General features: G+C 45.9%; 1 protein-coding gene across 2 annotated transcripts in view; it reads right to left on the reverse strand.

Moving 5' to 3' along the window:
* The window catches only part of asmt2 (acetylserotonin O-methyltransferase 2), a 98,170-nt gene that overhangs the window by 26,793 nt on the left and 48,572 nt on the right, over positions 1-22,805 (reverse strand). For both annotated transcript variants that reach the window (XM_055865666.1, XM_055865667.1), the window contains exons 5-6: positions 2,817-2,946; positions 2,555-2,623 (exon numbers count right to left, since the gene is read on the reverse strand). In XM_055865666.1, coding sequence (XP_055721641.1) covers positions 2,555-2,623; positions 2,817-2,946 — 199 coding nt within the window. The remainder of the gene's footprint in view (positions 1-2,554; positions 2,624-2,816; positions 2,947-22,805) is intronic.

Genomic DNA, 22,805 nt, shown 5'->3' on the forward strand with positions numbered 1-22,805 from the left:
GACAGCTGGTGTAATGGCTGAGGAGATCCGTCCGTTCTTTCGCCTGAAAAGCGGTGGGGCCCGATGGACCCAAGCCAGCTGTATTATCCATCGTGGATGATGAATGAGCCGGAGTCTCAGACAGCCTCACGGTCTGATGAGGGTGGGGGTTCTGAGGATCTGAACTCGAGGTAGAAGCCACTGGAGAGGGAGACAGACCAGATTCAATCTCAAATTGTAAGCCCCCAGGGAAAGAAGGTGCCGGAACCTCAGAATCCAGGGCGGTGAAGCTGTTTCTGGTCTGTGTCTGGTCTGGGCTTAACATCTCCAAGGAGGACCCCGTTGCCACAGAATGCTGTTTTCGACATCCATGGCGAGTGATATTGCCATGGCTGGTTGGTAGGAATCGAAAACAAGAAATCCCCCAAGTCATCCAAGAGCATCCTACTAGCTCTATTCTCCAGGGAAGGGGGAGACCCTTCGGGGAGGGATCCCTGCAGAGTACCGGCCAGTCGGCTGTGGAGAACAGACACGGTGGCAACACTTTCACCAGGCCAGAGCGGCGTTACGCTACTGGGGTGGAAGAGAAAGAAAAAGCAGGCGCGCGAGGATTCCCCAGTAACTTGTGTAGGATTCCCCAGTAGGTTTTGTAGGTTCACTACTTGTTTGCTTAGAGTAGCCACTTCGTCCCGGTAGTCCTTTGCAAGCAAACAGCTGTTACATTGAAAGTCCAGGCGGTTCACATTGTCCGGGAATAAAGGAAAAAAACGCAGCTCCTGCAGCGCTGAAAATGTTCAATAGCGACCTCCATTTGAGACTACCGGCCAGCTAGGCTTCTTTGTCTCTCCCCTTACATAGAATTCACAACTAAGTGAACAAAAAGAGCTCACACAGATTGCAAAATCCGATAAGCAGAAATATGTGTCCTCCTTTAACTTCTTTCACAGCGGTGAGCACAAAAGCAGTGTCTTTGGACATACTGTTGGTAGCAGCATCGGCTAACGTTGGTAGCTGGCTATACAATGCAGTTCCAGCCAGGTCAGGCTGCAGGGAAAAAGCAGCAGGGAATACAGCCACAATTAGCATGGGACACCTCCACGGTCCCAGCCACAAGGGCTAACCGCGTTGCGGGCTGTGTTCAAGCTGTTTGTGGAAAACCCTGCTAGCTTGATACTGATAGCTACCAGCTAGGCTAGTAGCTAGCTAGGCAAGTTCAGACTTTGAGACGTTGAGACGTAATAATAGTAGGGATTACTTGAGACAGGAGGGCAGTACCCTCCTTTCTAGCCATAGCAGAGCTAGTAAAAGAGCATAAGAGTCCATTTCTAAGAGCTGCCTTGTAGTCATTAGATAGTTTTCACGTGCCAATATCATTTGGGCGAATTCCATCATCCCTGAAAAGCGTTTTCTGTTTCCAAAAAGGTATCAAAATTGTCAATAAAATAAATGCCTGGGATCGCCAGTAGACCTTCAGCCAGTCATGTGTCTACTGAGTCTGCCACTTCTATGACCCAGCGGAGGAAGACGGACAGAGATGAACCGACACTTCTTTAAGTCTTTGCAGGCCACAACAGCCAAAAGGACAGAGTTGTTGGTGGTCCAGGCTGTGCCCAGGTAGTTGATTGACTAGGACAGGGAGTGGTAGCTGGAGGGGCATCCACAGCCATGGAGGGAACATTTAAGTCCCCGGGAGAAGAAAGGGGCTCAAAGCAATTTGAGAGTCTTAAGTCCGGACGCGGGGGAAGAAAGCAGGAACGCCCAGAACGATTCTACTCCTTCTTTCTGGTTCCGACACGCATCCATTCACGCTCACCTGGAGTCGAACAATGAGCAGCCATAGTCCTGGAACGTTCCATTATGATCCTTTTTGATAGGAAGCATTTAAAGATGCCGATAGTCTCATAGAATCTTTATTCAGTGCAAGACGATTGGTCAAAAATTGCATTTATTCATGAAGAGTAACAATCCTTTCTTTAGCTGCATTAAGTTCAATACATTTTTCACAAATGAAGGTATCCATCGGACCTTTCCCCGTGACAACTACGAACATGTCGCAGATTATACACTTAATAGCACGCGAGTCCCCAGCAGATTCAAAATAGTTTTCACTGCTGAACACCGTTAGTCTAAGGGAACAAACATTGCCCGGCTCCGCCATAATACCTGTCTCCTACCAAACCTTTTGATAGCTAGGTAAGATTCAAGATCTTGAGTTGACAATGGTAGATGAGTAAAAATGTAAAAAGCAGACATTGAACATCCCTTTGAGCAAGGTGAAGTTATGAATTACACGTTGGATGGTGCATCAATAGACCCAGTCACTACAAAGATACAGGCGTCCTTCCTAACTCAGTTGCCGGAGAGGAAGGAAACCACTCAGGTTTCCATACTAACCAATACTAATCCTAACGTATACTAACCAATACTAACCCTAACCCATACTAGGATATATTTGAAGTTACTTGCACTTGTTATTGTGTTGTGCTGTTGGCCTCTCTGTTAGCAATACATACCATATTGAATATAGTTATAATTCCCCTACTTCCTTGATAATGATGATACAAAGTCCACCTACCTGTAGATGGTTTGGAAGATGTCTTCAGGTGAGATGCCAAATGTTTTTTCATTTTGGTTTTTCCCCTCTCTGTAAGACATCAAACACAATGTCCGTCAGCTGAGAAGCATATGAAAACATAACCCTGATAAACTGTGGTAATGCAACGGTTTATGGGAGGTAGATGAACAGGAAACTCTTCATTTCTATTTTCTCTACAACTAGTATTCAGTTGGGAGTACATCTTCATACAGCGTCTGTTGTTGTATTGTTGTTTAGCCACCTGACAGCGTGCACCATGTTGTTCCACAGAGGGTAGATGGTCTGTGATTGGTAGATGATCATGTCATGAAGAGACTTGGCGCTGCCCTTGGCCAGGTAGAGGTTGGCCACATCAGTACTGCTGTAACAGGCTAGAACCAAGAGAAAAGTAAAAACATTACTGCTATAACATGCTGAACTAAGAGAACAGTACTGCTGTAACACTAGAACCAAGAGAACAGTACTGCTGTAACACTAGAACCAAGAGAACAGTACTGCTGTAACACTAGAACCAAGAGAACATTACTGCTGTAACACCAGAACAGTACTGCTGTAACACTAGAACCAAGAGAACATTACTGCTGTAACACTAGAACCAAGATAACAGTACTGCTGTAACACTAGAACCAAGAGAACAGTACTGCTGTAACACTAGAACCAAGAGAACAGTACTGCTGTAACACCAGAACCAAGAGAACAGTACTGCTGTAACACTAGAACCAAGAGAACAGTACTGCTGTAACACTAGAACCAAGAGAACAGTACTGCTGTAACACTAGAACCAAGAGAACATTACTGCTGTAACACCAGAACAGTACTGCTGTAACACTAGAACCAAGAGAACATTACTGCTGTAACACTAGAACCAAGATAACAGTACTGCTGTAACACTAGAACCAAGAGAACAGTACTGCTGTAACACCAGAACCAAGAGAACAGTACTGCTGTAACACCAGAACCAAGAGAACAGTACTGCTGTAACACTAGAACCAAGAGAACAGTACTGCTGTAACACTAGAACCAAGAGAACAGTACTGCTGTAACACTAGAACCAAGAGAACAGTACTGCTGTAACACTAGAACCAAGAGAACAGTACTGCTGTAACACTAGAACCAAGAGAACAGTACTGCTGTAACACTAGAACCAAGAGAACATTACTGCTGTAACACTACAACCAAGAGAACATTACTGCTGTAACACCAGAACATTACTGCTGTAACACTAGAACCAAGAGAACAGTACTGCTGTAACACTAGAACCAAGAGAACATTACTGCTGTAACACTAGAACAGTACTGCTGTAACACTAGAACCAAGAGAACATTACTGCTGTAACACTAGAACCAAGAGAACAGTACTGCTGTAACACTAGATCCAAGAGAACAGTACTGCTGTAACACTAGAACCAAGAGAACATTACTGCTGTAACACTAGAATCAAGAGAACATTACTGCTGTAACACTAGAACCAAGAGAACAATACTGCTGTAACACTAGAACCAAGAGAACAGTACTGCTGTAACACCAGAACCAAGAGAACAGTACTGCTGTAACACTAGAACCAAGAGAACATTACTGCTGTAACGCTAGAACCAAGAGAACAGTACTGCTGTAACACTAGAACCAAGAGAACAATACTGCTGTAACACTAGAACCAAGAGAACAGTACTGCTGTAACACTAGAACCAAGAGAACATTACTGCTGTAACACTAGAACCAAGAGAACATTACTGCTGTAACATCAGAACATTACTGCTGGAACACTAGAACCAAGAGAACAGTACTGCTGTAACACTAGAACAAAGAGAACATTACTGCTGTAACACTAGAACAGTACTGCTGTAACACTAGAACCAAGAGAACATTACTGCTGTAACACTAGAACCAAGAGAACAGTACTGCTGTAACACTAGATCCAAGAGAACAGTACTGCTGTAATACTAGAACCAAGAGAACAGTACTGCTGTAACACTAGAACCAAGAGAACAGTACTGCTGTAACACCAGAACCAAGAGAACAGTACTGCTGTAACACTAGAACCAAGAGAACAGTACTGCTGTAACACTAGAACCAAGAGAACAGTACTGCTGTAACACTAGAACCAAGAGAACATTACTGCTGTAACACTAGAACCAAGAGAACATTACTGCTGTAACACTAGAACCAAGAGAACATTACTGCTGTAACACTAGAACCAAAAGAACAGTACTCCTGTAATGATGATGAGTGAGAAGACAAGGGGACAGGTTCAGAGTGGTAATGACGATGAGTGAGAAGACAAGGGGACAGGTTCAGAGCGGTAATGACGATGAGTGAGAAGACAAGGGGACAGGTTCAGAGCGGTAATGACGATGAGTGAGAAGACAAGGGGACAGGTTCAGAGTGGTAAAGACGATGAGTGAGAAGACAAGGGGACAGGTTCAGAGTGGTAATGATGATGAGTGAGAAGACAAGGGGACAGGTTCAGAGTGGTAATGACGATGAGTGAGAAGACAAGGGGACAGGTTCAGAGTGGTAATGATGATGAGTGAGAAGACAAGGGGACAGGTTCAGAGCGGTAATGATGATGAGTGAGAAGACAAGGGGACAGGTTCAGAGTGGTAATGACGATGAGTGAGAAGACAAGGGGACAGGTTCAGAGTGGTAATGATGATGAGTGAGAAGACAAGGGGACAGGTTCAGAGTGGTAATGATGATGAGTGAGAAGACAAGGGGACAGGTTCAGAGTGGTAATGACGATGAGTGAGAAGACAAGGGGACAGGTTCAGAGTGGTAAAGACAGTTTAGGGGGTTCACATGTCCTAGTTTTAAGTGGTAAGGTTAAAGGTAAGTGTTAGGGTGAAGGTTAGGGTAGAGTTTAGGGGTCAGGGGTTAGGTCACCTGTCCCATCTATATGTTCCTCTATGTAAAGCAATGTTAAGGAGTTAGTGGTAAGGGTCTATTTGTTATGGATCCCAATTAGTTCATGTGTAACGGTCCTGTGTGTAGCTGGTGTAGGGATTAGTTCATGTGTAACGGTCCTGTGTGTAGCTGGTGTAGAGATTAGTTCATGTGTAACGGTCCTGTGTGTAGCTGGTGTAGAGATTAGTTCCTGTGTAAGGGTCCTGTGTGTAGCTGGTGTAGAGATTAGTTCATGTGTAACGGTCCTGTGTGTAGCTGGTGTAGAGATTAGTTCATGTGTAAGGGTCCTGTGTGTAGCTGGTGTAGAGATTAGTTCCTGTGTAAGGGTCCTGTGTGTAGCTGGTGTAGAGATTAGTTCATGTGTAACGGTCCTGTGTGTAGCTGGTGTAGAGATTAGTTCATGTGTAAGGGTCCTGTGTGTAGCTGGTGTAGAGATTAGTTCCTGTGTAAGGGTCCTGTGTGTAGCTGGTGTAGAGATTAGTTCATGTGTAACGGTCCTGTGTGTAGCTGGTGTAGAGATTAGTTCATGTGTAACGGTCCTGTGTGTAGCTGGTGTAGAGATTAGTTCCTGTGTAAGGGTCCTGTGTGTAGCTGGTGTAGAGATTAGTTCATGTGTAACGGTCCTGTGTGTAGCTGGTGTAGAGATTAGTTCCTGTGTAACGGTCCTGTGTGTAGCTGGTGTAGAGATTAGTTCCTGTGTAACGGTCCTGTGTGTAGCTGGTGTAGAGATTAGTTCCTGTGTAACGGTCCTGTGTGTAGCTGGTGTAGAGATTAATTCATGTGTAACGGTCCTGTGTGTAGCTGGTGTAGAGATTAGTTCCTGTGTAACGGTCCTGTGTGTAGCTGGTGTAGAGATTAGTTCCTGTGTAACGGTCCTGTGTGTAGCTGGTGTAGAGATTAGTTCATGTGTAACGGTCCTGTGTGTAGCTGGTGTAGAGATTAGTTCATGTGTAACGGTCCTGTGTGTAGCTGGTGTAGAGATTAGTTCCTGTGTAAGGGTCCTGTGTGTAGCTGGTGTAGAGATTAGTTCCTGTGTAACGGTCCTGTGTGTAGCTGGTGTAGAGATTAGTTCCTGTGTAAGGGTCCTGTGTGTAGCTGGTGTAGAGATTAGTTCCTGTGTAAGGGTCCTGTGTGTAGCTGGTGTAGAGATTAGTTCCTGTGTAAGGGTCCTGTGTGTAGCTGGTGTAGTGATTAGTTCCTGTGTAACGGTCCTGTGTGTAGCTGGTGTAGAGATTAGTTCCTGTGTAACGGTCCTGTGTGTAGCTGGTGTAGAGATTAGTTCCTGTGTAACGGTCCTGTGTGTAGCTGGTGTAGAGATTAGTTCCTGTGTGTAGCTGGTGTAGAGATTAGTTCATGTGTAACGGTCCTGTGTGTAGCTGGTGTAGAGATTAGTTCATGTGTGTAGCTGGTGTAGAGATTAGTTCATGTGTAACGGTCCTGTGTGTAGCTGGTGTACAGATTAGTTCATGTGTAACGGTCCTGTGTGTAGCTGGTGTAGAGATTAGTTCCTGTGTAAGGGTCCTGTGTGTAGCTGGTGTAGAGATTAGTTCATGTGTAACGGTCCTGTGTGTAGCTGGTGTAGAGATTAGTTCCTGTGTAAGGGTCCTGTGTGTAGCTGGTGTAGCTGGTGTAGAGATTAGTTCCTGTGTAAGGGTCCTGTGTGTAGCTGGTGTAGAGATTAGTTCCTGTGTAAGGGTCCTGTGTGTAGCTGGTGTAGAGATTAGTTCCTGTGTAAGGGTCCTGTGTGTAGCTGGTGTAGAGATTAGTTCCTGTGTAAGGGTCCTGTGTGTAGCTGGTGTAGAGATTAGTTCCTGTGTAACGGTCCTGTGTGTAGCTGGTGTAGAGATTAGTTCATGTGTAAGGGTCCTGTGTGTAGCTGGTGTAGAGATTAGTTCCTGTGTAAGGGTCCTGTGTGTAGCTGGTGTAGAGATTAGTTCCTGTGTAAGGGTCCTGTGTGTAGCTGGTGTAGAGATTAGTTCCTGTGTAAGGGTCCTGTGTGGTGCTGGTGTAGAGATTAGTTCCTGTGTAAGGGTCCTGTGTGTAGCTGGTGTAGAGATTAGTTCATGTGTAAGGGTCCTGTGTGTAGCTGGTGTAGAGATTAGTTCATGTGTAAGGGTCCTGTGTGTAGCTGGTGTAGAGATTAGTTCCTGTGTAAGGGTCCTGTGTGTAGCTGGTGTAGAGATTAGTTCATGTGTAAGGGTCCTGTGTGTAGCTGGTGTAGAGATTAGTTCATGTGTAACGGTCCTGTGTGTAGCTGGTGTAGAGATTAGTTCATGTGTAAGGGTCCTGTGTGTAGCTGGTGTAGAGATTAGTTCCTGTGTAAGGGTCCTGTGTGTAGCTGGTGTAGGGATTAGTTCATGTGTAACGGTCCTGTGTGTAGCTGGTGTAGAGATTAGTTCCTGTGTAAGGGTCCTGTGTGTAGCTGGTGTAGAGATTAGTTCCTGTGTAACGGTCCTGTGTGTAGCTGGTGTAGGGATTAGTTCATGTGTAACGGTCCTGTGTGTAGCTGGTGTAGAGATTAGTTCCTGTGTAAGGGTCCTGTGTGTAGCTGGTGTAGAGATTAGTTCATGTGTAAGGGTCCTGTGTGTAGCTGGTGTAGAGATTAGTTCATGTGTAACGGTCCTGTGTGTAGCTGGTGTAGAGATTAGTTCCTGTGTAACGGTCCTGTGTGTAGCTGGTGTAGAGATTAGTTCCTGTGTAACGGTCCTGTGTGTAGCTGGTGTAGAGATTAGTTCATGTGTAACGGTCCTGTGTGTAGCTGGTGTAGAGATTAGTTCCTGTGTAACGGTCCTGTGTGTAGCTGGTGTAGAGATTAGTTCATGTGTAACGGTCCTGTGTGTAGCTGGTGTAGAGATTAGTTCATGTGTAACGGTCCTGTGTGTAGCTGGTGTAGAGATTAGTTCCTGTGTAACGGTCCTGTGTGTAGCTGGTGTAGAGATTAGTTCATGTGTAACGGTCCTGTGTGTAGCTGGTGTAGAGATTAGTTCATGTGTAACGGTCCTGTGTGTAGCTGGTGTAGAGATTAGTTCCTGTGTAACGGTCCTGTGTGTAGCTGGTGTAGAGATTAGTTCATGTGTAACGGTCCTGTGTGTAGCTGGTGTAGAGATTAGTTCCTGTGTAACGGTCCTGTGTGTAGCTGGTGTAGAGATTAGTTCATGTGTAACGGTCCTGTGTGTAGCTGGTGTAGAGATTAGTTCATGTGTAAGGGTCCTGTGTGTAGCTGGTGTAGAGATTAGTTCATGTGTAACGGTCCTGTGTGTAGCTGGTGTAGAGATTAGTTCATGTGTAACGGTCCTGTGTGTAGCTGGTGTAGAGATTAGTTCATGTGTAAGGGTCCTGTGTGTAGCTGGTGTAGAGATTAGTTCATGTGTAACGGTCCTGTGTGTAGCTGGTGTAGAGATTAGTTCATGTGTAAGGGTCCTGTGTGTAGCTGGTGTAGAGATTAGTTCCTGTGTAAGGGTCCTGTGTGTAGCTGGTGTAGAGATTAGTTCCTGTGTAACGGTCCTGTGTGTAGCTGGTGTAGAGATTAGTTCCTGTGTAAGGGTCCTGTGTGTAGCTGGTGTAGAGATTAGTTCATGTGTAACGGTCCTGTGTGTAGCTGGTGTAGAGATTAGCTCCTGTGTAACGGTCCTGTGTGTAGCTGGTGTAGAGATTAGTTCCTGTGTAAGGGTCCTGTGTGTAGCTGGTGTAGAGATTAGTTCATGTGTAACGGTCCTGTGTGTAGCTGGTGTAGAGATTAGTTCATGTGTAACGGTCCTGTGTGTAGCTGGTGTAGAGATTAGTTCCTGTGTAAGGGTCCTGTGTGTAGCTGGTGTAGAGATTAGTTCCTGTGTAAGGGTCCTGTGTGTAGCTGGTGTAGAGATTAGTTCCTGTGTAAGGGTCCTGTGTGTAGCTGGTGTAGAGATTAGTTCCTGTGTAAGGGTCCTGTGTGTAGCTGGTGTAGAGATTAGTTCCTGTGTAACGGTCCTGTGTGTAGCTGGTGTAGAGATTAGTTCCTGTGTAAGGGTCCTGTGTGTAGCTGGTGTAGAGATTAGTTCATGTGTAAGGGTCCTGTGTGTAGCTGGTGTAGAGATTAGTTCATGTGTAAGGGTCCTGTGTGTAGCTGGTGTAGAGATTAGTTCCTGTGTGTAGCTGGTGTAGAGATTAGTTCATGTGTAACGGTCCTGTGTGTAGCTGGTGTAGAGATTAGTTAATGTGTAACGGTCCTGTGTGTAGCTGGTGTAGAGATTAGTTCATGTGTAACGGTCCTGTGTGTAGCTGGTGTAGAGATTAGTTCATGTGTAAGGGTCCTGTGTGTAGCTGGTGTAGAGATTAGTTCCTGTGTAAGGGTCCTGTGTGTAGCTGGTGTAGAGATTAGTTCCTGTGTAAGGGTCCTGTGTGTAGCTGGTGTAGAGATTAGTTCATGTGTAAGGGTCCTGTGTGTAGCTGGTGTAGAGATTAGTTCATGTGTAAGGGTCCTGTGTGTAGCTGGTGTAGAGATTAGTTCCTGTGTAAGGGTCCTGTGTGTAGCTGGTGTAGAGATTAGTTCATGTGTAAGGGTCCTGTGTGTAGCTGGTGTAGAGATTAGTTCATGTGTAACGGTCCTGTGTGTAGCTGGTGTAGAGATTAGTTCATGTGTAAGGGTCCTGTGTGTAGCTGGTGTAGAGATTAGTTCCTGTGTAAGGGTCCTGTGTGTAGCTGGTGTAGGGATTAGTTCATGTGTAACGGTCCTGTGTGTAGCTGGTGTAGAGATTAGTTCCTGTGTAAGGGTCCTGTGTGTAGCTGGTGTAGAGATTAGTTCCTGTGTAACGGTCCTGTGTGTAGCTGGTGTAGGGATTAGTTCATGTGTAACGGTCCTGTGTGTAGCTGGTGTAGAGATTAGTTCCTGTGTAAGGGTCCTGTGTGTAGCTGGTGTAGAGATTAGTTCATGTGTAAGGGTCCTGTGTGTAGCTGGTGTAGAGATTAGTTCATGTGTAACGGTCCTGTGTGTAGCTGGTGTAGAGATTAGTTCCTGTGTAACGGTCCTGTGTGTAGCTGGTGTAGAGATTAGTTCCTGTGTAACGGTCCTGTGTGTAGCTGGTGTAGAGATTAGTTCATGTGTAACGGTCCTGTGTGTAGCTGGTGTAGAGATTAGTTCCTGTGTAACGGTCCTGTGTGTAGCTGGTGTAGAGATTAGTTCATGTGTAACGGTCCTGTGTGTAGCTGGTGTAGAGATTAGTTCATGTGTAACGGTCCTGTGTGTAGCTGGTGTAGAGATTAGTTCCTGTGTAACGGTCCTGTGTGTAGCTGGTGTAGAGATTAGTTCATGTGTAACGGTCCTGTGTGTAGCTGGTGTAGAGATTAGTTCATGTGTAACGGTCCTGTGTGTAGCTGGTGTAGAGATTAGTTCCTGTGTAACGGTCCTGTGTGTAGCTGGTGTAGAGATTAGTTCATGTGTAACGGTCCTGTGTGTAGCTGGTGTAGAGATTAGTTCCTGTGTAACGGTCCTGTGTGTAGCTGGTGTAGAGATTAGTTCATGTGTAACGGTCCTGTATGTAGCTGGTGTAGAGATTAGTTCATGTGTAAGGGTCCTGTGTGTAGCTGGTGTAGAGATTAGTTCATGTGTAACGGTCCTGTGTGTAGCTGGTGTAGAGATTAGTTCATGTGTAACGGTCCTGTGTGTAGCTGGTGTAGAGATTAGTTCATGTGTAAGGGTCCTGTGTGTAGCTGGTGTAGAGATTAGTTCATGTGTAACGGTCCTGTGTGTAGCTGGTGTAGAGATTAGTTCATGTGTAAGGGTCCTGTGTGTAGCTGGTGTAGAGATTAGTTCCTGTGTAAGGGTCCTGTGTGTAGCTGGTGTAGAGATTAGTTCCTGTGTAACGGTCCTGTGTGTAGCTGGTGTAGAGATTAGTTCCTGTGTAAGGGTCCTGTGTGTAGCTGGTGTAGAGATTAGTTCATGTGTAACGGTCCTGTGTGTAGCTGGTGTAGAGATTAGTTCCTGTGTAACGGTCCTGTGTGTAGCTGGTGTAGAGATTAGTTCCTGTGTAAGGGTCCTGTGTGTAGCTGGTGTAGAGATTAGTTCATGTGTAACGGTCCTGTGTGTAGCTGGTGTAGAGATTAGTTCATGTGTAACGGTCCTGTGTGTAGCTGGTGTAGAGATTAGTTCCTGTGTAAGGGTCCTGTGTGTAGCTGGTGTAGAGATTAGTTCCTGTGTAAGGGTCCTGTGTGTAGCTGGTGTAGAGATTAGTTCCTGTGTAAGGGTCCTGTGTGTAGCTGGTGTAGAGATTAGTTCCTGTGTAAGGGTCCTGTGTGTAGCTGGTGTAGAGATTAGTTCCTGTGTAACGGTCCTGTTTGTAGCTGGTGTAGAGATTAGTTCCTGTGTAAGGGTCCTGTGTGTAGCTGGTGTAGAGATTAGTTCATGTGTAAGGGTCCTGTGTGTAGCTGGTGTAGAGATTAGTTCATGTGTAAGGGTCCTGTGTGTAGCTGGTGTAGAGATTAGTTCCTGTGTGTAGCTGGTGTAGAGATTAGTTCATGTGTAACGGTCCTGTGTGTAGCTGGTGTAGAGATTAGTTAATGTGTAACGGTCCTGTGTGTAGCTGGTGTAGAGATTAGTTCATGTGTAACGGTCCTGTGTGTAGCTGGTGTAGAGATTAGTTCATGTGTAACGGTCCTGTGTGTAGCTGGTGTAGAGATTAGTTCATGTGTAAGGGTCCTGTGTGTAGCTGGTGTAGAGATTAGTTCATGTGTAAGGGTCCTGTGTGTAGCTGGTGTAGAGATTAGTTCATGTGTAACGGTCCTGTGTGTAGCTGGTGTAGAGATTAGTTCATGTGTAAGGGTCCTGTGTGTAGCTGGTGTAGAGATTAGTTCCTGTGTAAGGGTCCTGTGTGTAGCTGGTGTAGGGATTAGTTCATGTGTAACGGTCCTGTGTGTAGCTGGTGTAGAGATTAGTTCCTGTGTAAGGGTCCTGTGTGTAGCTGGTGTAGAGATTAGTTCCTGTGTAACGGTCCTGTGTGTAGCTGGTGTAGGGACTAGTTCATGTGTAACGGTCCTGTGTGTAGCTGGTGTAGAGATTAGTTCCTGTGTAACGGTCCTGTGTGTAGCTGGTGTAGAGATTAGTTCCTGTGTAAGGGTCCTGTGTGTAGCTGGTGTAGAGATTAGTTCCTGTGTAACGGTCCTGTGTGTAGCTGGTGTAGAGATTAGTTCATGTGTAACGGTCCTGTGTGTAGCTGGTGTTGAGATTAGTTCCTGTGTAAGGGTCCTGTTTGTAGCTGGTGTAGAGATTAGTTCATGTGTAAGGGTCCTGTGTGTAGCTGGTGTAGAGATTAGTTCATGTGTAAGGGTCCTGTGTGTAGCTGGTGTAGAGATTAGTTCCTGTGTAACGGTCCTGTGTGTAGCTGGTGTAGAGATTAGTTCCTGTGTAAGGGTCCTGTGTGTAGCTGGTGTAGAGATTAGTTCCTGTGTAAGGGTCCTGTGTGTAGCTGGTGTAGAGATTAGTTCCTGTGTAACGGTCCTGTGTGTAGCTGGTGTAGGGACTAGTTCATGTGTAACGGTCCTGTGTGTAGCTGGTGTAGAGATTAGTTCCTGTGTAACGGTCCTGTGTGTAGCTGGTGTAGAGATTAGTTCCTGTGTAAGGGTCCTGTGTGTAGCTGGTGTAGAGATTAGTTCATGTGTAACGGTCCTGTGTGTAGCTGGTGTAGAGATTAGTTCATGTGTAACGGTCCTGTGTGTAGCTGGTGTTGAGATTAGTTCCTGTGTAAGGGTCCTGTGTGTAGCTGGTGTAGAGATTAGTTCATGTGTAAGGGTCCTGTGTGTAGCTGGTGTAGAGATTAGTTCATGTGTAAGGGTCCTGTGTGTAGCTGGTGTAGAGATTAGTTCCTGTGTAACGGTCCTGTGTGTAGCTGGTGTAGAGATTAGTTCCTGTGTAAGGGTCCTGTGTGTAGCTGGTGTAGAGATTAGTTCCTGTGTAAGGGTCCTGTGTGTAGCTGGTGTAGAGATTAGTTCCTGTGTAAGGGTCCTGTGTGTAGCTGGTGTAGAGATTAGTTCCTGTGTAAGGGTCCTGTGTGTAGCTGGTGTAGAGATTAGTTCATGTGTAAGGGTCCTGTGTGTAGCTGGTGTAGAGATTAGTTCCTGTGTAAGGGTCCTGTGTGTAGCTGGTGTAGAGATTAGTTCCTGTGTGTAGCTGGTGTAGAGATTAGTTCATGTGTAACGGTCCTGTGTGTAGCTGGTGTAGAGATTAGTTAATGTGTAACGGTCCTGTGTGTAGCTGGTGTAGAGATTAGTTCATGTGTAACGGTCCTGTGTGTAGCTGGTGTAGAGATTAGTTCATGTGTAACGGTCCTGTGTGTAGCTGGTGTAGAGATTAGTTCATATGTAAGGGTCCTGTGTGTAGCTGGTGTAGAGATTAGTTCATGTGTAAGGGTCCTGTGTGTAGCTGGTGTAGAGATTAGTTCCTGTGTAACGGTCCTGTGTGTAGCTGGTGTAGAGATTAGTTCCTGTGTAAGGGTCCTGTGTGTAGCTGGTGTAGAGATTAGTTCCTGTGTAAGGGTCCTGTGTGTAGCTGGTGTAGAGATTAGTTCCTGTGTAACGGTCCTGTGTGTAGCTGGTGTAGGGACTAGTTCATGTGTAACGGTCCTGTGTGTAGCTGGTGTAGAGATTAGTTCCTGTGTAACGGTCCTGTGTGTAGCTGGTGTAGAGATTAGTTCCTGTGTAAGGGTCCTGTGTGTAGCTGGTGTAGAGATTAGTTCATGTGTAACGGTCCTGTGTGTAGCTGGTGTAGAGATTAGTTCATGTGTAACGGTCCTGTGTGTAGCTGGTGTTGAGATTAGTTCCTGTGTAAGGGTCCTGTGTGTAGCTGGTGTAGAGATTAGTTCATGTGTAAGGGTCCTGTGTGTAGCTGGTGTAGAGATTAGTTCATGTGTAAGGGTCCTGTGTGTAGCTGGTGTAGAGATTAGTTCCTGTGTAACGGTCCTGTGTGTAGCTGGTGTAGAGATTAGTTCCTGTGTAAGGGTCCTGTGTGTAGCTGGTGTAGAGATTAGTTCCTGTGTAAGGGTCCTGTGTGTAGCTGGTGTAGAGATTAGTTCCTGTGTAAGGGTCCTGTGTGTAGCTGGTGTAGAGATTAGTTCCTGTGTAAGGGTCCTGTGTGTAGCTGGTGTAGAGATTAGTTCATGTGTAAGGGTCCTGTGTGTAGCTGGTGTAGAGATTAGTTCCTGTGTAAGGGTCCTGTGTGTAGCTGGTGTAGAGATTAGTTCCTGTGTGTAGCTGGTGTAGAGATTAGTTCATGTGTAACGGTCCTGTGTGTAGCTGGTGTAGAGATTAGTTAATGTGTAACGGTCCTGTGTGTAGCTGGTGTAGAGATTAGTTCATGTGTAACGGTCCTGTGTGTAGCTGGTGTAGAGATTAGTTCATGTGTAACGGTCCTGTGTGTAGCTGGTGTAGAGATTAGTTCATATGTAAGGGTCCTGTGTGTAGCTGGTGTAGAGATTAGTTCATGTGTAAGGGTCCTGTGTGTAGCTGGTGTAGAGATTAGTTCATGTGTAAGGGTCCTGTGTGTAGCTGGTGTAGAGATTAGTTCCTGTGTAAGGGTCCTGTGTGTAGCTGGTGTAGAGATTAGTTCATGTGTAAGGGTCCTGTGTGTAGCTGGTGTAGAGATTAGTTCATGTGTAACGGTCCTGTGTGTAGCTGGTGTAGAGATTAGTTCATGTGTAAGGGTCCTGTGTGTAGCTGGTGTAGAGATTAGTTCCTGTGTAAGGGTCCTGTGTGTAGCTGGTGTAGGGATTAGTTCATGTGTAACGGTCCTGTGTGTAGCTGGTGTAGAGATTAGTTCCTGTGTAAGGGTCCTGTGTGTAGCTGGTGTAGAGATTAGTTCCTGTGTAACGGTCCTGTGTGTAGCTGGTGTAGGGACTAGTTCATGTGTAACGGTCCTGTGTGTAGCTGGTGTAGAGATTAGTTCCTGTGTAACGGTCCTGTGTGTAGCTGGTGTAGAGATTAGTTCCTGTGTAAGGGTCCTGTGTGTAGCTGGTGTAGAGATTAGTTCATGTGTAACGGTCCTGTGTGTAGCTGGTGTAGAGATTAGTTCATGTGTAACGGTCCTGTGTGTAGCTGGTGTAGAGATTAGTTCATGTGTAAGGGTCCTGTGTGTAGCTGGTGTAGAGATTAGTTCCTGTGTAAGGGTCCTGTGTGTAGCTGGTGTAGGGATTAGTTCATGTGTAACGGTCCTGTGTGTAGCTGGTGTAGAGATTAGTTCCTGTGTAAGGGTCCTGTGTGTAGCTGGTGTAGAGATTAGTTCCTGTGTAACGGTCCTGTGTGTAGCTGGTGTAGGGACTAGTTCATGTGTAACGGTCCTGTGTGTAGCTGGTGTAGAGATTAGTTCCTGTGTAACGGTCCTGTGTGTAGCTGGTGTAGAGATTTGTTCCTGTGTAAGGGTCCTGTGTGTAGCTGGTGTAGAGATTAGTTCATGTGTAACGGTCCTGTGTGTAGCTGGTGTAGAGATTAGTTCATGTGTAACGGTCCTGTGTGTAGCTGGTGTTGAGATTAGTTCCTGTGTAAGGGTCCTGTGTGTAGCTGGTGTAGAGATTAGTTCATGTGTAAGGGTCCTGTGTGTAGCTGGGGTAGAGATTAGTTCATGTGTAAGGGTCCTGTGTGTAGCTGGTGTAGAGATTAGTTCCTGTGTAACGGTCCTGTGTGTAGCTGGTGTAGAGATTAGTTCCTGTGTAAGGGTCCTGTGTGTAGCTGGTGTAGAGATTAGTTCCTGTGTAAGGGTCCTGTGTGTAGCTGGTGTAGAGATTAGTTCCTGTGTAAGGGTCCTGTGTGTAGCTGGTGTAGAGATTAGTTCCTGTGTAAGGGTCCTGTGTGTAGCTGGTGTAGAGATTAGTTCATGTGTAAGGGTCCTGTGTGTAGCTGGTGTAGAGATTAGTTCCTGTGTAAGGGTCCTGTGTGTAGCTGGTGTAGAGATTAGTTCCTGTGTGTAGCTGGTGTAGAGATTAGTTCCTGTGTGTAGCTGGTGTAGAGATTAGTTCCTGTGTGTAGCTGGTGTAGAGATTAGTTCCTGTGTGTAGCTGGTGTAGAGATTAGTTCCTGTGTGTAGCTGGTGTAGAGATTAGTTCCTGTGTGTAGCTGGTGTAGAGATTAGTTCCTGTGTGTAGCTGGTGTAGAGATTAGTTCCTGTGTGTAGCTGGTGTAGAGATTAGTTCCTGTGTGTAGCTGGTGTAGAGATTAGTTCCTGTGTGTAGCTGGTGTAGAGATTAGTTCCTGTGTGTAGCTGGTGTAGAGATTAGTTCCTGTGTAACGGTCCTGTGTGTAGCTGGTGTAGAGATTAGTTCCTGTGTAAGGGTCCTGTGTGTAGCTGGTGTAGAGATTAGTTCATGTGTAACGGTCCTGTGTGTAGCTGGTGTAGAGATTAGTTCATGTGTAACGGTCCTGTGTGTAGCTGGTGTAGAGATTAGTTCATGTGTAACGGTCCTGTGTGTAGCTGGTGTAGAGATTAGTTCCTGTGTAACGGTCCTGTGTGTAGCTGGTGTAGAGATTAGTTCCTGTGTGTAGCTGGTGTAGAGATTAGTTCCTGTGTGTAGCTGGTGTAGAGATTAGTTCCTGTGTGTAGCTGGTGTAGGGATTAGTTCATGTGTAACGGTCCTGTGTGTAGCTGGTGTAGAGATTAGTTCCTGTGTAAGGGTCCGGTGTGTAGCTGGTGTAGAGATTAGTTCCTGTGTAACGGTCCTGTGTGTAGCTGGTGTAGGGACTAGTTCATGTGTAACGGTCCTGTGTGTAGCTGGTGTAGAGATTAGTTCCTGTGTAACGGTCCTGTGTGTAGCTGGTGTAGAGATTAGTTCCTGTGTAAGGGTCCTGTGTGTAGCTGGTGTAGAGATTAGTTCATGTGTAACGGTCCTGTGTGTAGCTGGTGTAGAGATTAGTTCATGTGTAACGGTCCTGTGTGTAGCTGGTGTTGAGATTAGTTCCTGTGTAAGGGTCCTGTGTGTAGCTGGTGTAGAGATTAGTTCATGTGTAAGGGTCCTGTGTGTAGCTGGGGTAGAGATTAGTTCATGTGTAAGGGTCCTGTGTGTAGCTGGTGTAGAGATTAGTTCCTGTGTAACGGTCCTGTGTGTAGCTGGTGTAGAGATTAGTTCCTGTGTAAGGGTCCTGTGTGTAGCTGGTGTAGAGATTAGTTCCTGTGTAAGGGTCCTGTGTGTAGCTGGTGTAGAGATTAGTTCCTGTGTAAGGGTCCTGTGTGTAGCTGGTGTAGAGATTAGTTCCTGTGTAAGGGTCCTGTGTGTAGCTGGTGTAGAGATTAGTTCATGTGTAAGGGTCCTGTGTGTAGCTGGTGTAGAGATTAGTTCCTGTGTAAGGGTCCTGTGTGTAGCTGGTGTAGAGATTAGTTCCTGTGTGTAGCTGGTGTAGAGATTAGTTCCTGTGTGTAGCTGGTGTAGAGATTAGTTCCTGTGTGTAGCTGGTGTAGAGATTAGTTCCTGTGTGTAGCTGGTGTAGAGATTAGTTCCTGTGTGTAGCTGGTGTAGAGATTAGTTCCTGTGTGTAGCTGGTGTAGAGATTAGTTCCTGTGTGTAGCTGGTGTAGAGATTAGTTCCTGTGTGTAGCTGGTGTAGAGATTAGTTCCTGTGTGTAGCTGGTGTAGAGATTAGTTCCTGTGTGTAGCTGGTGTAGAGATTAGTTCCTGTGTGTAGCTGGTGTAGAGATTAGTTCCTGTGTAACGGTCCTGTGTGTAGCTGGTGTAGAGATTAGTTCCTGTGTAAGGGTCCTGTGTGTAGCTGGTGTAGAGATTAGTTCATGTGTAACGGTCCTGTGTGTAGCTGGTGTAGAGATTAGTTCATGTGTAACGGTCCTGTGTGTAGCTGGTGTAGAGATTAGTTCATGTGTAACGGTCCTGTGTGTAGCTGGTGTAGAGATTAGTTCCTGTGTAACGGTCCTGTGTGTAGCTGGTGTAGAGATTAGTTCCTGTGTGTAGCTGGTGTAGAGATTAGTTCCTGTGTGTAGCTGGTGTAGAGATTAGTTCCTGTGTGTAGCTGGTGTAGAGATTAGTTCCTGTGTGTAGCTGGTGTAGAGATTAGTTCCTGTGTGTAGCTGGTGTAGAGATTAGTTCCTGTGTGTAGCTGGTGTAGAGATTAGTTCCTGTGTGTAGCTGGTGTAGAGATTAGTTCCTGTGTGTAGCTGGTGTAGAGATTAGTTCCTGTGTGTAGCTGGTGTAGAGATTAGTTCCTGTGTGTAGCTGGTGTAGAGATTAGTTCCTGTGTGTAGCTGGTGTAGAGATTAGTTCCTGTGTGTAGCTGGTGTAGAGATTAGTTCCTGTGTAAGGGTCCTGTGTGTAGCTGGTGTAGAGATTAGTTCATGTGTAACGGTCCTGTGTGTAGCTGGTGTAGAGATTAGTTCCTGTGTAACGGTCCTGTGTGTAGCTGGTGTAGAGATTAGTTCCTGTGTAAGGGTCCTGTGTGTAGCTGGTGTAGAGATTAGTTCATGTGTAACGGTCCTGTGTGTAGCTGGTGTAGAGATTAGTTCATGTGTAACGGTCCTGTGTGTAGCTGGTGTAGAGATTAGTTCCTGTGTAAGGGTCCTGTGTGTAGCTGGTGTAGAGATTAGTTCCTGTGTAAGGGTCCTGTGTGTAGCTGGTGTAGAGATTAGTTCCTGTGTAAGGGTCCTGTGTGTAGCTGGTGTAGAGATTAGTTCCTGTGTAAGGGTCCTGTGTGTAGCTGGTGTAGAGATTAGTTCCTGTGTAACGGTCCTGTGTGTAGCTGGTGTAGAGATTAGTTCCTGTGTAAGGGTCCTGTGTGTAGCTGGTGTAGAGATTAGTTCATGTGTAAGGGTCCTGTGTGTAGCTGGTGTAGAGATTAGTTCCTGTGTAAGGGTCCTGTGTGTAGCTGGTGTAGAGATTAGTTCCTGTGTAAGGGTCCTGTGTGTAGCTGGTGTAGAGATTAGTTCCTGTGTGTAGCTGGTGTAGAGATTAGTTCATGTGTAACGGTCCTGTGTGTAGCTGGTGTAGAGATTAGTTAATGTGTAACGGTCCTGTGTGTAGCTGGTGTAGAGATTAGTTAATGTGTAACGGTCCTGTGTGTAGCTGGTGTAGAGATTAGTTCATGTGTAACGGTCCTGTGTGTAGCTGGTGTAGAGATTAGTTCATGTGTAAGGGTCCTGTGTGTAGCTGGTGTAGAGATTAGTTCATGTGTAAGGGTCCTGTGTGTAGCTGGTGTAGAGATTAGTTCATGTGTAAGGGTCCTGTGTGTAGCTGGTGTAGAGATTAGTTCCTGTGTAAGGGTCCTGTGTGTAGCTGGTGTAGAGATTAGTTCATGTGTAAGGGTCCTGTGTGTAGCTGGTGTAGAGATTAGTTCATGTGTAACGGTCCTGTGTGTAGTTGGTGTAGAGATTAGTTCATGTGTAAGGGTCCTGTGTGTAGCTGGTGTAGAGATTAGTTCCTCTGTAAGGGTCCTGTGTGTAGCTGGTGTAGGGATTAGTTCATGTGTAACGGTCCTGTGTGTAGCTGGTGTAGAGATTAGTTCCTGTGTAAGGGTCCTGTGTGTAGCTGGTGTAGAGATTAGTTCCTGTGTAACGGTCCTGTGTGTAGCTGGTGTAGGGACTAGTTCATGTGTAACGGTCCTGTGTGTAGCTGGTGTAGAGATTAGTTCCTGTGTAATGGTCCTGTGTGTAGCTGGTGTAGAGATTAGTTCCTGTGTAAGGGTCCTGTGTGTAGCTGGTGTAGAGATTAGTTCATGTGTAACGGTCCTGTGTGTAGCTGGTGTAGAGATTAGTTCATGTGTAACGGTCCTGTGTGTAGCTGGTGTTGAGATTAGTTCCTGTGTAAGGGTCCTGTGTGTAGCTGGTGTAGAGATTAGTTCATGTGTAAGGGTCCTGTGTGTAGCTGGTGTAGAGATTAGTTCATGTGTAAGGGTCCTGTGTGTAGCTGGTGTAGAGATTAGTTCCTGTGTAACGGTCCTGTGTGTAGCTGGTGTAGAGATTAGTTCCTGTGTAAGGGTCCTGTGTGTAGCTGGTGTAGAGATTAGTTCCTGTGTAAGGGTCCTGTGTGTAGCTGGTGTAGAGATTAGTTCCTGTGTAAGGGTCCTGTGTGTAGCTGGTGTAGAGATTAGTTCCTGTGTAAGGGTCCTGTGTGTAGCTGGTGTAGAGATTAGTTCATGTGTAAGGGTCCTGTGTGTAGCTGGTGTAGAGATTAGTTCCTGTGTAAGGGTCCTGTGTGTAGCTGGTGTAGAGATTAGTTCCTGTGTGTAGCTGGTGTAGAGATTAGTTCATGTGTAACGGTCCTGTGTGTAGCTGGTGTAGAGATTAGTTAATGTGTAACGGTCCTGTGTGTAGCTGGTGTAGAGATTAGTTCATGTGTAACGGTCCTGTGTGTAGCTGGTGTAGAGATTAGTTCATGTGTAACGGTCCTGTGTGTAGCTGGTGTAGAGATTAGTTCATATGTAAGGGTCCTGTGTGTAGCTGGTGTAGAGATTAGTTCATGTGTAAGGGTCCTGTGTGTAGCTGGTGTAGAGATTAGTTCATGTGTAAGGGTCCTGTGTGTAGCTGGTGTAGAGATTAGTTCCTGTGTAAGGGTCCTGTGTGTAGCTGGTGTAGAGATTAGTTCATGTGTAAGGGTCCTGTGTGTAGCTGGTGTAGAGATTAGTTCATGTTAACGGTCCTGTGTGTAGCTGGTGTAGAGATTAGTTCATGTGTAAGGGTCCTGTGTGTAGCTGGTGTAGAGATTAGTTCCTGTGTAAGGGTCCTGTGTGTAGCTGGTGTAGGGATTAGTTCATGTGTAACGGTCCTGTGTGTAGCTGGTGTAGAGATTAGTTCCTGTGTAAGGGTCCTGTGTGTAGCTGGTGTAGAGATTAGTTCCTGTGTAACGGTCCTGTGTGTAGCTGGTGTAGGGACTAGTTCATGTGTAACGGTCCTGTGTGTAGCTGGTGTAGAGATTAGTTCCTGTGTAACGGTCCTGTGTGTAGCTGGTGTAGAGATTAGTTCCTGTGTAAGGGTCCTGTGTGTAGCTGGTGTAGAGATTAGTTCATGTGTAACGGTCCTGTGTGTAGCTGGTGTAGAGATTAGTTCATGTGTAACGGTCCTGTGTGTAGCTGGTGTTGAGATTAGTTCCTGTGTAAGGGTCCTGTGTGTAGCTGGTGTAGAGATTAGTTCATGTGTAAGGGTCCTGTGTGTAGCTGGGGTAGAGATTAGTTCATGTGTAAGGGTCCTGTGTGTAGCTGGTGTAGAGATTAGTTCCTGTGTAACGGTCCTGTGTGTAGCTGGTGTAGAGATTAGTTCCTGTGTAAGGGTCCTGTGTGTAGCTGGTGTAGAGATTAGTTCCTGTGTAAGGGTCCTGTGTGTAGCTGGTGTAGAGATTAGTTCCTGTGTAAGGGTCCTGTGTGTAGCTGGTGTAGAGATTAGTTCCTGTGTAAGGGTCCTGTGTGTAGCTGGTGTAGAGATTAGTTCATGTGTAAGGGTCCTGTGTGTAGCTGGTGTAGAGATTAGTTCCTGTGTAAGGGTCCTGTGTGTAGCTGGTGTAGAGATTAGTTCCTGTGTGTAGCTGGTGTAGAGATTAGTTCCTGTGTGTAGCTGGTGTAGAGATTAGTTCCTGTGTGTAGCTGGTGTAGAGATTAGTTCCTGTGTGTAGCTGGTGTAGAGATTAGTTCCTGTGTGTAGCTGGTGTAGAGATTAGTTCCTGTGTGTAGCTGGTGTAGAGATTAGTTCCTGTGTGTAGCTGGTGTAGAGATTAGTTCCTGTGTGTAGCTGGTGTAGAGATTAGTTCCTGTGTGTAGCTGGTGTAGAGATTAGTTCCTGTGTGTAGCTGGTGTAGAGATTAGTTCCTGTGTGTAGCTGGTGTAGAGATTAGTTCCTGTGTAACGGTCCTGTGTGTAGCTGGTGTAGAGATTAGTTCCTGTGTAAGGGTCCTGTGTGTAGCTTTTGTAGAGATTAGTTCATGTGTAACGGTCCTGTGTGTAGCTGGTGTAGAGATTAGTTCATGTGTAACGGTCCTGTGTGTAGCTAGTGTAGAGATTAGTTCATGTGTAACGGTCCTGTGTGTAGCTGGTGTAGAGATTAGTTCCTGTGTAACGGTCCTGTGTGTAGCTGGTGTAGAGATTAGTTCCTGTGTGTAGCTGGTGTAGAGATTAGTTCCTGTGTGTAGCTGGTGTAGAGATTAGTTCCTGTGTGTAGCTGGTGTAGAGATTAGTTCCTGTGTGTAGCTGGTGTAGAGATTAGTTCCTGTGTGTAGCTGGTGTAGAGATTAGTTCCTGTGTGTAGCTGGTGTAGAGATTAGTTCCTGTGTGTAGCTGGTGTAGAGATTAGTTCCTGTGTGTAGCTGGTGTAGAGATTAGTTCCTGTGTGTAGCTGGTGTAGAGATTAGTTCCTGTGTGTAGCTGGTGTAGAGATTAGTTCCTGTGTGTAGCTGG

Source organism: Salvelinus fontinalis, chromosome 16 (genome assembly GCF_029448725.1).
Source record: "Salvelinus fontinalis isolate EN_2023a chromosome 16, ASM2944872v1, whole genome shotgun sequence".
NCBI classification, from domain to species: domain Eukaryota; kingdom Metazoa; phylum Chordata; class Actinopteri; order Salmoniformes; family Salmonidae; genus Salvelinus; species Salvelinus fontinalis.